General features: G+C 45.6%; 1 protein-coding gene across 11 annotated transcripts in view; it reads right to left on the bottom strand.

Annotated features, from left to right (window-relative positions):
* The window catches only part of Pcnt (pericentrin), an 89,245-nt gene that overhangs the window by 52,601 nt on the left and 23,399 nt on the right, over positions 1-13,245 (bottom strand). For 7 of the 11 annotated variants that reach the window (XM_035450455.1, XM_035450460.1, XM_035450458.1 and 4 more), the window contains 3 exons: positions 10,504-11,059; positions 8,696-8,905; positions 6,768-6,836 (listed from right to left, as the gene is read on the bottom strand). In XM_035450455.1, the coding sequence (XP_035306346.1) occupies positions 6,768-6,836; positions 8,696-8,905; positions 10,504-11,059 (835 nt within the window). The remainder of the gene's footprint in view (positions 1-6,767; positions 6,837-8,695; positions 8,906-10,503; positions 11,060-13,245) is intronic. The other 4 variants (XM_035450456.1, XM_035450463.1, XM_035450464.1 and 1 more) reach the window with 2 other exon arrangements.

Here is a 13,245-nt window from a genome sequence, read left to right as displayed (position 1 = left end):
ATCCCTGCAGGCCAGAAGAGGGCACCAGATCTCATTAAAAATGGTTGTGAGCCACCATGTGGTTGCTAGGAATTGAACTTAGAAACTCTGGAAGAGCAGCCAGTGCTCTTAACCTCTGAGGCATCTCTCCAGCCCCTTAATGTAAGTTTTTATGTGTTTATTTGGGGCTAATCGTCTGTGGGACCAGGCTGGAAAGAAAATTCCAGCTACATATACTGCCTCAAAAGAATAGGTAGACAGTAATAAAAGAGGGTATTTAACACTTCTAGTGTCTCTGCGATCGTGAGTGCACACATACACGCGCGCGCGCGCGCGCGCGCACACACACACACACACACACACACACACACACACACACACACACACACACACACATTTAAAAGGAAAGGAAAAAAGGGACAGCAAGAAAGGAAAGAGAGCAGACTGAAGTAAGTAGCTGACTACACAGAAGCTAGCTATAAGCGGTGTCAGTGACAGACCACAAAAGTAAACAGACTCCATAAAACTACTGGCTGCGTCAGGCCAATACATAGGTAGCTGAAATAAAGAAAATGAGGGAAGTGAAGTTTCAAGATAGAAAACAAGGATCAAGAGACAGAAAAGGAACAGCACATACCAAATGTTACCAGCGTGTGAAACTATGTCCTGGACAGTTTAAGGCAGAATGGGTAGGTAGCTCTCCAACAGCTGGTGTGCAAGAGACTCCCGGCACATCCGTGTCTGACCCTGTAAGTGGCCCTGGAGGTGGCTATACCCATGACATATTTATTCACAGAGCTTTGTCTACCCATTAATCTCATTGTGTCCACTCACATTTGGGTCGTGGGGGCTATGGACCCTCTAGCAACATTAGCCAAGAAAGGAAGTACAAGCAAATATCTTGGTAAAACTGGATTGTAAAAAGAAAGGCCAAGCACTGAGGAGGCTGTAGGAGTTCTAGACTAGTCTGGACCATGTGACATGATCCTGTGCCATCCCCCCCCCCCCAAAAAAAACAAACTGAAACCAAGAGCTAAAAGACTTAGAAGGATTAAAGGAATGAACGGGCCCTGGCAAGCAGAGGAAACCATCTGAAGGACTCACTGCGGTCCTTCTGATTTAATGATAATATTACTAAGTTAATTAAATCTAACCACATGAAAGAACCATGCTCTGACTCATCATTGAGTGATTTCTGTGGTCGGAAATAGTAGTTTGTTGATATCTACTGACAGGGATTATGAATTAACACTTATCATCCAGGTAGGGCACACCTAACGTGAAATTCAAAACCCAAAAGTGAAAAACTCTACACCTGACCTTGAAAATGGGTTGCAGTCAAAATGTAAGTGCACTAAAAATATTACATAAAATTACCCTCAAGCGCCAGGCATTGATGGAGCATGCCCTTTCATCCCAGCACTCAGGAGGCAGAGGCAGGCAGATCTCTGTGAGTTCAAAGCCAGCCTGGTCTACAGAGCAAATGCCAGGATAGACTCTAAAGCTACACAGAGAAACCCTGTCTTGAAAAAACAAAAAAATACCTTCAAGCTATGAGAAATATAAATGAACTTTGTGTTTAGACTTGAATCCCATCCTGAAGATACTGTATAAATACTCAAAAACACTGAAAAAAAATTAAAATGTTACTGGTCCCAAGCATTTTTGTACCTTAATCTGAAGTAAAAATGATTTTAAACTAACAGTAACTGCCATCCCAGCACTTATGCCAATGAAAAGGTCATGTGGGAAAAAGTCTTGGGGCCTCCATCTCACAAAGAAACCAATGTGTCAAAGTCAACTCAATCACAACTATCAGGGCATTCTGGGAGAGCCCTAGCACAAATGAGATTGAGGGGTGGAGCACCATGATTAGGGGTGGAGCTCCAAGACTCCAGAGGCTCCCAAGGGGAGGGAGATGGGAGAGGTCAGCAGCTGCCACTCATGAGAAGCCAGATCCTGGCTGCCTGGGAAGCAGCTCCCCAAACCTCATGCCCTCCCTTCAAGAAGGGAGAATGTCTATGTAAAATAGGAGAAGTTCTGCCAAGCAAGCATCAAAAGTCTAAGCTTGAAGGGAGAAAAGAGCAGTAAGATGGTTCAGCAATCACCATATAACAAGATGGCATACGTATGGCTCACTTAGCATGCAAAAGCCACAGCACTGCTCCCCACTCCCCCCAGAAAGTCCAGCATGGTATCACACGCTTGTAATCTCAACACTCGGAGACAGAGGAACATAATTAGAGGATTATGAATTCAAAGCCAAACTGGACAACCAAACCAGATCCTAGTTCAAAACAAAACAATCAGAAATCTGAAATAATCCGAAAAAGTACCTGGCAGTAGTGTGCACGCCTTTAATCCCAGCACTTGGGAGGCAGAAGCAAGGGGATCTCTGTTGAGTTCAAGGCCAGCCAGGTCTACAGAGCCAGTACCAGGGCGGCCAGCCAGGGCTATCACAGAGAACCCATCTCAAAAAACAAAACAAAACAAAACAAAGGTCCACAAAATTATGTAAAAATTAAAAAAAATTAAAAAATACCAAAAGATACAAACAGGTATTTTACATTTGAAAAACATAAACTGACTACAGACATAATGAAGAGATGCTCAACTTATTAGCAAATGAGGAGATGCAAATTAAGGAACATGACATCATTTCATAGCCTCAAAACCAGCAGGACAGGTAGGGTTGAACAGACAAGTTGGGTGTTAAGAGTGGGCCAAGCAGAGGCACTTCCAGTAGAGGGAGTCTACCACTTCCTAATCATGCTGGCTATGTGCAGGGTTCTCAAACTGAGCACGGCTGCATCTTGAGAAGTTTCACACCCTTGTGACAGCAGACACAAAAGAAAACTCATAGTGACCTAACTGATTAGAGTAGGAAAATGGACAAAGCCAAGGGCCTTACTTTGGTACCGTCACAAAATGAAGCACAGTAGTGAAAAATGACTCAACGACAGTTCACATACATGCTGATCCTCAATGTAGAATAGAGGAGGTTAAGCCAGCAAAATGGCTCAGTGGGTAAAGGCACTTGCTGCCAAGCCTGAGGGAACCTCCTGCCTCAGCCTTTTACACACAAAGCAGCTCTTTTTTTTTTTTTTTTTTTTTACTGATTTTGTGTGTTTGTGTGTTGTGTGTGTATGCATAGATCTTAAGTGCCATATCTCTAACCTATGTGGGCTTTGCTATTTCATTATTTTTGACAAAATGAGATTTTTTTTCAGCAGTATGTAAACTATGCCTTTGCAGAATACTTTGAGAGGCTGTGGCTCCCTCATATAGCCCCACCGGTTTGGATATGACTGTTCCCAAAGCCTCACCCTAGGCTTTGATTGCCCTGTTGGCCACCCACCTTCCTGCGCAGTCACCGTCATGTTAGTCTACCTCCCAGCACAGGTAAGGTCTCTGTAGTTTGGACTATGTCCATTTGACCTGTTACTATGGACGGACCACTGCCATGATCCCATCAAACACTCCAGCTGAATGGTGGCTCTAGCATTTAGTAGCCATAGAAGTTTGAAAATCACCGAACTCTCTTTGGTCCTGGTGTACTAGCATAGAGCAAGAGATTCAGCAATGAGAACATGCTGTCACACACAACACACTACCTGGCAAACACACACCAGCTCACTGACCCTGTCATGGTACGAGCAAGTTCAAGCCTGGCTATCAGAAGAGAGATGTAATGCACTCAATTTTGAAAGATCAATTGTATGAAAAGGCATGTATACTTTTACAGATTATAAAGCCAGTCAATTAAAAAATGGAGAGATAGCTTAGCAGATAAAGGGGCCTGTGTGCATTCGTGCACGCGTGTGTGTGTGTGTGTGTGTGTGTGTGTGTGTGTGGTGTGTGTGTGTGTGTGTGTGTCTGTCTGTCTGTAAAGTTATATAGACTGAGCAGGTTGTATTTACATATATATGTAAACAAAAATAAATCTTCAAAGAGAAAAATGATGCTTTTCAAGTTATTTTTAGATCTCTTCTGCAATAAAACACAAGAGCCAACAGACTGTGCCCCCTGTATTCGGCTGGTGGTTCTTTGTCTTGTCACTGACCATGAACAAAGAAATTAAATCGGCTCACATAGGATCCCATTAGGAAAGGCCAACAGTGGAGCATGGGGCCCCACTGAACCCAGATCTACACAAGCTGACACTGGGCCTCTGGTCTTGAAGCTGAGCTGCAGGAACTACTTGGCTAGATGATGGTTCACTGCAGTTTTCGCTTTCCCTCTGTCTCAGAAGGACTCAAGGCAGTCTAGAGACACACGTAATACCTTCTTGTACACAGGATACATGTATTCTGAGGGAAGCTACAACAAGGCAGACAGCCCAGCCTCCCACCAGGCAGCAGAGCCACCCTGCAGAACACACTGTCTATCCTAGGGAACCCTGCAGCGGGGCAAACTGGGAAGATGGCACAAGTTCAGGAACAGGTGAGACAGCCTCACATCTGTGGATGGGCTCTCACAGGGCTTCACCCCAGTTACAAAGTTAGTCTGAGCAGGTGAGACAGCCTCACATCTGTGGATGGGCTCTCACAGGGCTTCACCCCAGTTACAAAGTTAGTCCAAGCAGGTGACTCATCAAAGGCTCCACCCTTGCAGCTTCTCCGCACCTCTAGCTGCCTTGGCTTTCTTTACAACCATTTTTACTTCCAACCATGAAAAACAAAACTGTATTTGCTGGTACAGTCAATATAAAAAATGATGTTTTACAGCACTCGGGAGGCAGAGGCAGGCGGATCTCTGTGAGTTCGAGGCCAGCCTGGTCTCCAGAGCGAGTGCCAGGATAGGCTCTAAAGCCACAGAGAAACCCTGTCTCGGAACCCCCCCCAAAAAAAAAATTGATGTTTTAGGGGCAGGAGGGATGACTTAGCACTTGCTGTACTTCCACAAGACGTTTCTAGCACCCATCCATCAGCTAACAACCACTCATAACTCCAGATCCTGAGGATCCAATGCCCCCTTCTGGCTTTCACAGGCACCATACATGTGTGGGGGGCGCGTGTGCGTGTGCACACCCACAAACACTCACACAAATGAAACTTTCAATAAACGTTTTAAAAAGTTATGTTTCTCTAAACACCTACAAAAATACAGAAAAGAACTTCGTATTAGCAACTAGAATAAACAGGTCTTGGAAAGAACTAAAGGGAGAGGCAGTGCACAAAGACCACCACTTAGGATGAAGATAAACACTGCTGATAGGAAGTACAGACATTCAAACTACATAAAATCAACTACAGTTCTCTTACCCCTTACAAAGAAAAGCCTATCAACAGTTTGGTTTTTATACAAGAAAACAAGAAAATCCTATACAGTCACCACTGGGCACTCTGCAGCTACTTCTAGACCACAGTACTTGCTTAGTGGCAACAGCCAGGGAGACTCCTTCATGAGATGCAGAGTTCTATCAAAAAGAAATCTATGGAGCTGGAGAGATGGCTCAGGGGTTAAGAACACTGGCTGCCGTTCTAGAGGTCCTGAGTTCAATTCCCAGCAACCACATGATGGCTCATGACCATCCGTAATGAGAAGTCGTGCCCTCTTCTGGCATATGAAACACGCAAGCAGAACACTGTATACATAATAAATAAATCTTTAAAAAAGAAAGAAAGAAAGAAAGAAATCTAGCTGGCCATTGGTGGCGCACGCCTTTAATTCCAGCACTCAGGAGGCGGAGGCAGGTGGATCTCTGTGAGTTCGAGGCCAGCCTGATCTACAGAGTGAGTTCTCCAAAACAATACAGAGAAAACCTATCTCGAAAAACCAAAAAAAAAAAAAAAAAAAAAAAGACAGCCAGTGCTATACAGAAGCCCTGTCTCAAAAAACAAAAAAAGAAAGGAAGGAAAGAAAGAAAGAAATCAAGCTTACATTTTCAGAGAATATTTTTCAGAGGCAAACTCCCAAGGGCGATGATCTGGGAAGCAACCACCTGACTAACAAGAATTCTATTCAATGAGCACGCTGAGAAGAGACTTTGCTCTCCAGACAGGTGCAAGATATTTGTGGCTCAATAGAGCATGGAGGACAGCAAGAACAGCATGTCCCTGCTATTTTGGGACACTGGCCCTGGGCATCCTGGAGAGCACTCTGAGAGGCTCTCTGAAGTGTCTGTCAGAGCCGGAGAAGACACCGGAGGAAATGTCTCACAGCTAAGGCAAGTCTGACTAGGCCACAAGACTGGTTATGCTTATGGACCTGCCCACATGGAGGCGGGGCAAAGGGTCAAAGGCCAATCACCCTCAAGGGAATGAAAACCCAAGACTCAGTTCATGCTCACAAGGCCCCATGTAGACTCCAACTTACATAACCAGAGCCAGATAGAGGCAGAAGCTTAAGCTAGGAAATGGGATGAGATGGAGGAATTCATGTTGCCTTATCCAGCCAGTACGACATGGAGAAGCTACACTGAGGACGCTGATACAGCAACGCCAGCACACAGCTATTGAACTGTTATTGAATTGTTCAATATTGTGTATGCCCCTCCACAAAAAAAACACAAACAAAAAAACCATCACCAATAACAAGAAAGTTAACATGGGCAGGGTTCACAAATCGTCTCGGTGGGCCAAGGTGCTTATCATGAAGCCTGACAACTGAGTCAATCCTTGAAACCCAGAGGGTGGAAGCACACACAGCGCATAGGCTTCTAGACTTTGTGCTCTGACTAGCACACCCAAACTACTGTACACACACATACACAAATCAATTAAAATGTAGTCATGTTTTTAACCAGCCCCGGCCATCCTGGAACCAGATCTGTAGACCAGGCTGACCTTGAACTCAGAGATGGGCCCTGTCTCTGCCTTCCGAGTGCAAGGGTCAAAGGCCTGCGCCACCACCACCTGGCAAAACATAATAATTTTTAAGTTAACATAAAATAGTGAAGTAGCACCCCTACCTCATCATAGCCAACCGCTCTTTTATTTGAAAAGGCATCACTTATGCACATCCCCAGGCAAGGAGGCAGGAGCCAAGCTACACCATACCTAGAAATGTTCAGATACCTCAAGCACCTAACAGTATCACTGCAGATACTGCCAAGTATTCGACAGAACTGCCACAGATGCCCCAAACACTTGACAGTTCTACAGCACTCATCAGCATCACCACCCAAGGAAAGATTGGAAAACCAGAAAACAAACCAACTGGTGTGTCTTCTATGGGAAAGTCCGTTTTCCCCACTCTCAGCAGTCTTAAGGTTTTTATTTTTCAATAAATCTTATTTTCTATGTAATAGGAGTTTGCCTGCATATAGGTCTGTGTGCATCGCTTGTGTGCCTGGTATCTATGGAAGCCAACAAAGAGTGTTGGATCCCTCTGGGACTGGAGTTACAGACCACTGTGAATTGCCACATGCATGCTAGGAATCGAACTCAGATCCTCTGAAAGAGCAGCCAGAAGCCCTTAACCATCGACCTATCTCAAAAAAAAAAAAAAAAAAAAAAAAAAAAAAAAAAAAAGGCATCTCAAAGGATAGTCTTTATAAAAAGAAACCATCTCAATAAAACTGGCACATTCCACAGAAACACCCAATCACTTTTGAGGCAATGTAGACTTTCCTCTTTCCAAGCCCAGAAGATCCTGAAACAATAGCCTTTCAAATCTAAGAACACCCAAGCAGGTGAGCCTCAGGGGAGTGGCTCTGGGACTGAGCCACCTGAGCCTACAGGTGCATAATAAAGAATATGTACAGACACTTTGTTCTTTGTATACATATACATAAACATGGATGCACTGTGTGCACATGTGTGTTTATACATGGACCTGTGTGTACAGGCCCAGCAGGTAGGATTGGAGTTGACCGGGTCAGGACCTCTTAGCATTTCTCATCCTGGGAGAACGTGGTGATGAATGTTTTTTTCACAGGAATGCAGAAAGAGCCCACACAGGTCACAGGGACCTCAACCAGGCCCCTCCTGTCAGCTTCCCAAGTCTAAGAAGGGTTCCTACTGCTTTGTTATACTTCATCTCAAAATTGCCATGTGATATGACAAGACACATAAACTACATGCTGAAGAAGAAGCCACACTGTGTGCACAGATTTCCTCCCAAGAGTGCTCGGCTGTACAGTCACAACCATGCAGAGCAGCTTGTTCCATCGCATCCTCTACTCCTTCCACACGGAAGCAACAGTTCAATCCATGCCTACTTGGGTCCTGTCTTTGTGAGCAGGTATTTAAATACCGAATTTAAGACAGAGGAGATGGCTCAGCAGGTAAAGTACTGGCCCTAACTGTGAGGACAAGAGTTCAAATCCCCTGTACCACATAAAAGCACGTGGGCTTGCCTATAATCCCAGTATGCAGAAGGCAAAGGCAGGATCCTCAGAGCAATATGGTCAGCTAGACTAGCTGAAACAGTGAGTTCTGGATTCAAGCAAGAGACTCAACTTCAATAAATAAGAGGGGGTGATCAAGAAAGACATTTGACAGTCAACCTCTGGCCTCCACACGTGAACACACACACATTCTTCAAGTGCATCCTCATGAATGCAAAGAAACAAACACATGCATATACAAATACACACAAATCAAAATCAAAACTGAACATTACTCCCCACTGAACCGAGCTGAGCTCAAGCAGGGACCCTCGTACTCATGACCAGTGAGTGTGGCTCCACGGTGGTCATCAACTCCTGGCCCTACTGAGTGCAGCATCACCCAAGCTGTTACCCTTTGGGACTGTACACGGGAATCCTTACCAGTGCAGCCTGTTCCTGAGATGCTGGCAGCTCTTGAGATTTGGCCAACTCTGCTTGTGGCTTCTGCATTTCAACGGCGTGTGGGTCTCCCAGCTCCTGAGGCACAGCTGGGTGCAGCAGGACCTCAGCACCCACGCTACCCAAGGCTGCATTTCCATCTTTCCCCAGCAGGTGCCTTTGATTGTGCACAGCCATAGCCAGTTCCTCCTGCTGAGAGAGTTTCCACAGGTGTCAAGCCATGGCATACCCCAGGTCTTCCCATCCTAAGGAGTATATGTGCAGGAAGGGGTCAACATCCCAAATACTTCCTATAATTAAATTCTGCCACCGGTAAAGTTCAGCCATGGGTTAGAATAAGTACTTGTGTGAGATCTGTATGTTTCTGCTTTTAAAACGGTATCTTATGTTTTAATTTTAAGATGTATTGCTATCATTTTAATTATGTTTGGTGGGTGTGTCTGCACGTGGGTATGTGTATATGAGAGCATGCATCAAAAGAGGCCAGAGGTGTTGAATCCACTGTAGCTGGAGTTACAGGCAGCTCTGAGCTGCCTGACATCTGTGCTGGGAACTAAACTCAAATCCTCTGGAAGAGCAGCAAGTGTTGAACCATCTCTTCAGCCCCGAATTCAAATTTTCTTTAAACCAAATGAATCAAGATAACCCACAGGTTCAGACCCGTGGACTGGAAACAGGGTCCAGTCCACAAACTTATACTGGTTTGTGGCAAGGGAGAACAGAAGTCTGCTGAAACCAAAGTTACAGAGCACAGGACTAGTTGGAGACCTCCCAGTAGTCTTAAACAGTTCTCCAAATCAGTCCAGAAGTAACGGAATGGCCCCAGTCTCTAGGTCCGTGTAGACACTGGGACGGATGTACCGCCTACAGTAGGTATTCCCAGCTGCTCCATGTAATACCACAGAACAGCCTAGTCCATTTCAGGAAGATGGACAGCATCCTCCACCGAGGAAGGGCAAAGGAAACAGAAAGCACACTGAAAGGGCTGGAAGGCGGCTGGTGTGGCTTATTCACCGTCACTGACTCTTGTGTCCTGTGGACAGTCATGAGCCAACTGTGAACTTGCCAGAAATCCCCTCTTCATATAAAAAACTTCAAGTGCCAGCCAAAAGAACCATCGCATCCTTGCTCTTCATACCAAAAACCAAATCAAACCAAAACCACTGAAGTTCAGGAAGTATCAATTAAAAAAAAAAAAAAAAAAAAAAAAAAAGGGAACCAAGGCTTTGCAGGTACATCAAAGAAATCAAATCCTTCTATTGTGGACTCCAAACTAAGACTCACATGAGGGACTAAGGTCGGCTCCTGGGAGCTCCTGGAACCTCTGGACACCAATTAATGTAAACGTAAATTGAGCCCCCAACAACCCTAAGTGACTGTCATCTACAGTGAGACCACAAATCATCACTGCTATCAACCAGCTGTGAGGCACAGATGAACATACACAGACATGCATGTATCATACACACAAGGAGGCAGACTCAGGTACATGATTCATAGACACATTAAGACTCGTTAAACAAGCCGGGCGGTGGTGGCGCACGCCTTTAATCCTAGCACTCGGGAGGCAGAGGCAGGCAGATCTCTTCGAGTCTCCAGAGTGACTACCAGGATAGGCTCCATAGCTACACAGAGAAACCCTGTCTCAAAACCACTCCCCCCAAAAAAGTCGTGTTAAACAAGACATGGAGATACATGTCCACAAATGCCCAGACACACATGACATGTGGCCAATACGTGAGTCAAAGAGATACCTTCCCTGAGCCAAGGAAGGGGCCCCAGCATCTCACCTGTTGTGTCCCTTGCATGTCAGTAGCCAGGCCTTTCGCTTCCTCTGTGTGTTTGGCATGTATTTTGATTCTCAAGCTATCTTTTGCAGACTGAAGCTCCTCGTGTTTCAGTTTTTCCAACTCATGTGTCAAAATCTCTTTATGAGAAGAGTCCTTTTTCTGAAGCTGGTCCTCGAGCTCTGCTTGCAAAAGCTCCAAAGCCTTTCTGTGCTCATCCCGAATAGTCTCGATGTCGGTCAAGTAAAAGGATTTCGCCGCATGCAAATCTGTCAAATGTTTCATCTGCAAAGTGCTGATTTCAGCATTGTGTTTTACCTGCAATTCAGCCACATGAGTCTCAACAAGTGCCTGCTGCTTGCTCTCCAGGGAGGCAAGCTGCTCAGCAAGCTCAGAGTGGTGCTTGGTCTCAAGCTCTATCTTCAGGGCCTGAAGCTGCTGCTGGTGTCCCTGCTGCAGGAGCTGAAGCTCATGGGCATGCTTCTCCTGGGTGTCCCGAAGGAAAGCATCTTGTTCCTTGGCAAACTTCTCCATAATCTCTTTCCGCTCTTCCAAAAACCTGAGGCAACATTCAAGGAGAACACAGGCAATAAGACACATAGCCACACAGTACGCGTAACCCCTCTGAGCCACAAGATAGACACTTCCCACAGAGACAGATGCCTGGGTACTGGATTTGAACCTGCCCTAGGATAAACTCATGGGCCATGCAAATGAAGCCTGAGTAACTGCAAGGCCAAGAGCCATGGTGTCACCAGTTCTTAAGACTACGGGAAGCCGGGCGTTGCCTTTAATGCTAGCACTCAGGAGGCAGAAGCAGGTGGATCTCTGTCGTTGCCTTTAATGCTAGCACTCAGGAGAAGGCTGGATCTCTGAGTTCGACTGCCCAGGAGAGCCCCCAGGACAGGCCTCAGCTACACGAGAACCATCTCAGAAAAAAAAAAAAAAAAAAAAAAAAAAAAAAAAAAAACTATGGGAAGACGCAGCACTCATAGGCAAACTACACACACATCCCTGCAGGAAGAACCTCAAATAGCAGGCTCAACAGGCCACTGTGACAGCATTTGGAACAGTATTATGTAAGAGGGCCATGAAGCAGTCCAAAGGCCCAGGAAAAGATGAGCAGAAAGCCCCAAAACAAGGGAGGCTTAATTGACAGAGAGGAGCTGATCCCACCTGTGGAACAGTGAACAGCCAGATACTACCAAGATCCCTGGCAGGTACAGGCTATATTTCATGGTAAGCTTGTTAAGTTTACCTACACAAGAGCTGTGACTTTTGAGAGCATGCATGTGTGTGTGTGTGTGTGTGTGTGTGTGTGTGTTTGTGTGGGCACTTATGTACCACATACACACATGCAGAGGCCAGAGGAGGGCATTGGGTCTCTTTCTTTATTGATCTCTGTCTCGTTCCCTTGAACCAGAGTATCCCACAGAAACCTGAATCAGCTCACTGTTTCAGCTAAGATGGCTGACCAGGGATTATCAATATTCACTCCCAAGCAATGGAATTACAGGCACGTGCAGTCAGGCCCAGCTTTTACATGAGTGCTAGGGATTCAAGCTCAGGTCTTCAATGCTTTTTCAACAAGCTCTCTTCCCCACCGAGCATCTCCCAGTCAAGGGCTGTGACTTTCTATGAGCAGCTCAGCCGTGGGACTTCCACAGAGTGCTCTGCTGTAGGATTTCTGTGAGACAGGAACTCGAAGGCCCTGTGGAGTTGCAGCTCTGGCCCACACAATCATGGGTTTGTGCCTGAACTCCAATCTCAAACACAGAGAACTCCTTAGCATCTCTGATGCCAAGAAGCTGAGAAGGGTGGAGAATGAAGGGGGACCAACCCGCCAGCAGATTGGACAGTCCCATGGTCAGTAAACATTAGCCACCACAGCCTCAGGACTGGGGGTTGCCAAAGACTTGGCACCAAAGGAGGCGAATAACCTGTTAATGTTCTAAATCTGTAACTTCAAGGAAGAATGTGATTTAGAAGGAAATGGTTACTTTTAAAACAATATGATTAAGTTCAAAAGTCCCACAAAACACTTGACTCAATGAAGGCCACATCCACATAAGACCTCATAAGTAAGGCTTAAGACTGTTACTGAATGCCAGGTATGGTAGCAATACCTTTAACTCAATGAACTTGGGAGGCAGAGGCAGGCAGATATTGGTGCATTTGAGACCAGCCTGACCTAAACAGTGTGTTCCAGGACAGCCAGGACGACAGAGAGACCCTATCTCAAACAAACAAACAAACAAACAAACCCAAACAAACAAACAAAGCCAGGCGTTGGTGGTGCACGCCTTTAATCCCAGTACTCCGGAGGCAGAGGCAGGCGGATCTCTGTGAGTTCGAGGCCAGCCTGGTTTACAGAGTGCCAGGATAGGCTCCAAAGCAATACAGAGAAACCCAAAACAGCCGGGCGTTGGTGGTGCACACCTTTAATCTGCTAGTTTAAGAGCTAGTTCCAGGACAGCTTCCAAAGGCACAGAGAAACCCTGTCTCGAAGAAGAAAAAAAAAAAAAAACAAAAAAACAAGCAAACAACAACAACAACAAAAAAAACCAACCAAACAAGAAGATTCTGTCCCTGAGAGAATGGAGAGATGGTTGAGGAGTTAAGGGCACTAGCTGCTCTTTCAGTACACAAGTTCAATTCCCAGCACCCACATGGAAGCTCAAAAAGGTCTGTAACTCCAGTTCCAGAGGATCTGATGCCCTCTTCTGGCCTCCAGAGGTAACAGGC

The sequence above is a fragment of the Cricetulus griseus genome, assembly GCF_003668045.3.
Source record: "Cricetulus griseus strain 17A/GY chromosome 1 unlocalized genomic scaffold, alternate assembly CriGri-PICRH-1.0 chr1_0, whole genome shotgun sequence".
Lineage (NCBI taxonomy): Eukaryota > Metazoa > Chordata > Mammalia > Rodentia > Cricetidae > Cricetulus > Cricetulus griseus.
The sequence above is the reverse complement of the archived record's forward strand: the minus strand, read 5'-3'. Positions and strand labels throughout refer to the sequence as shown.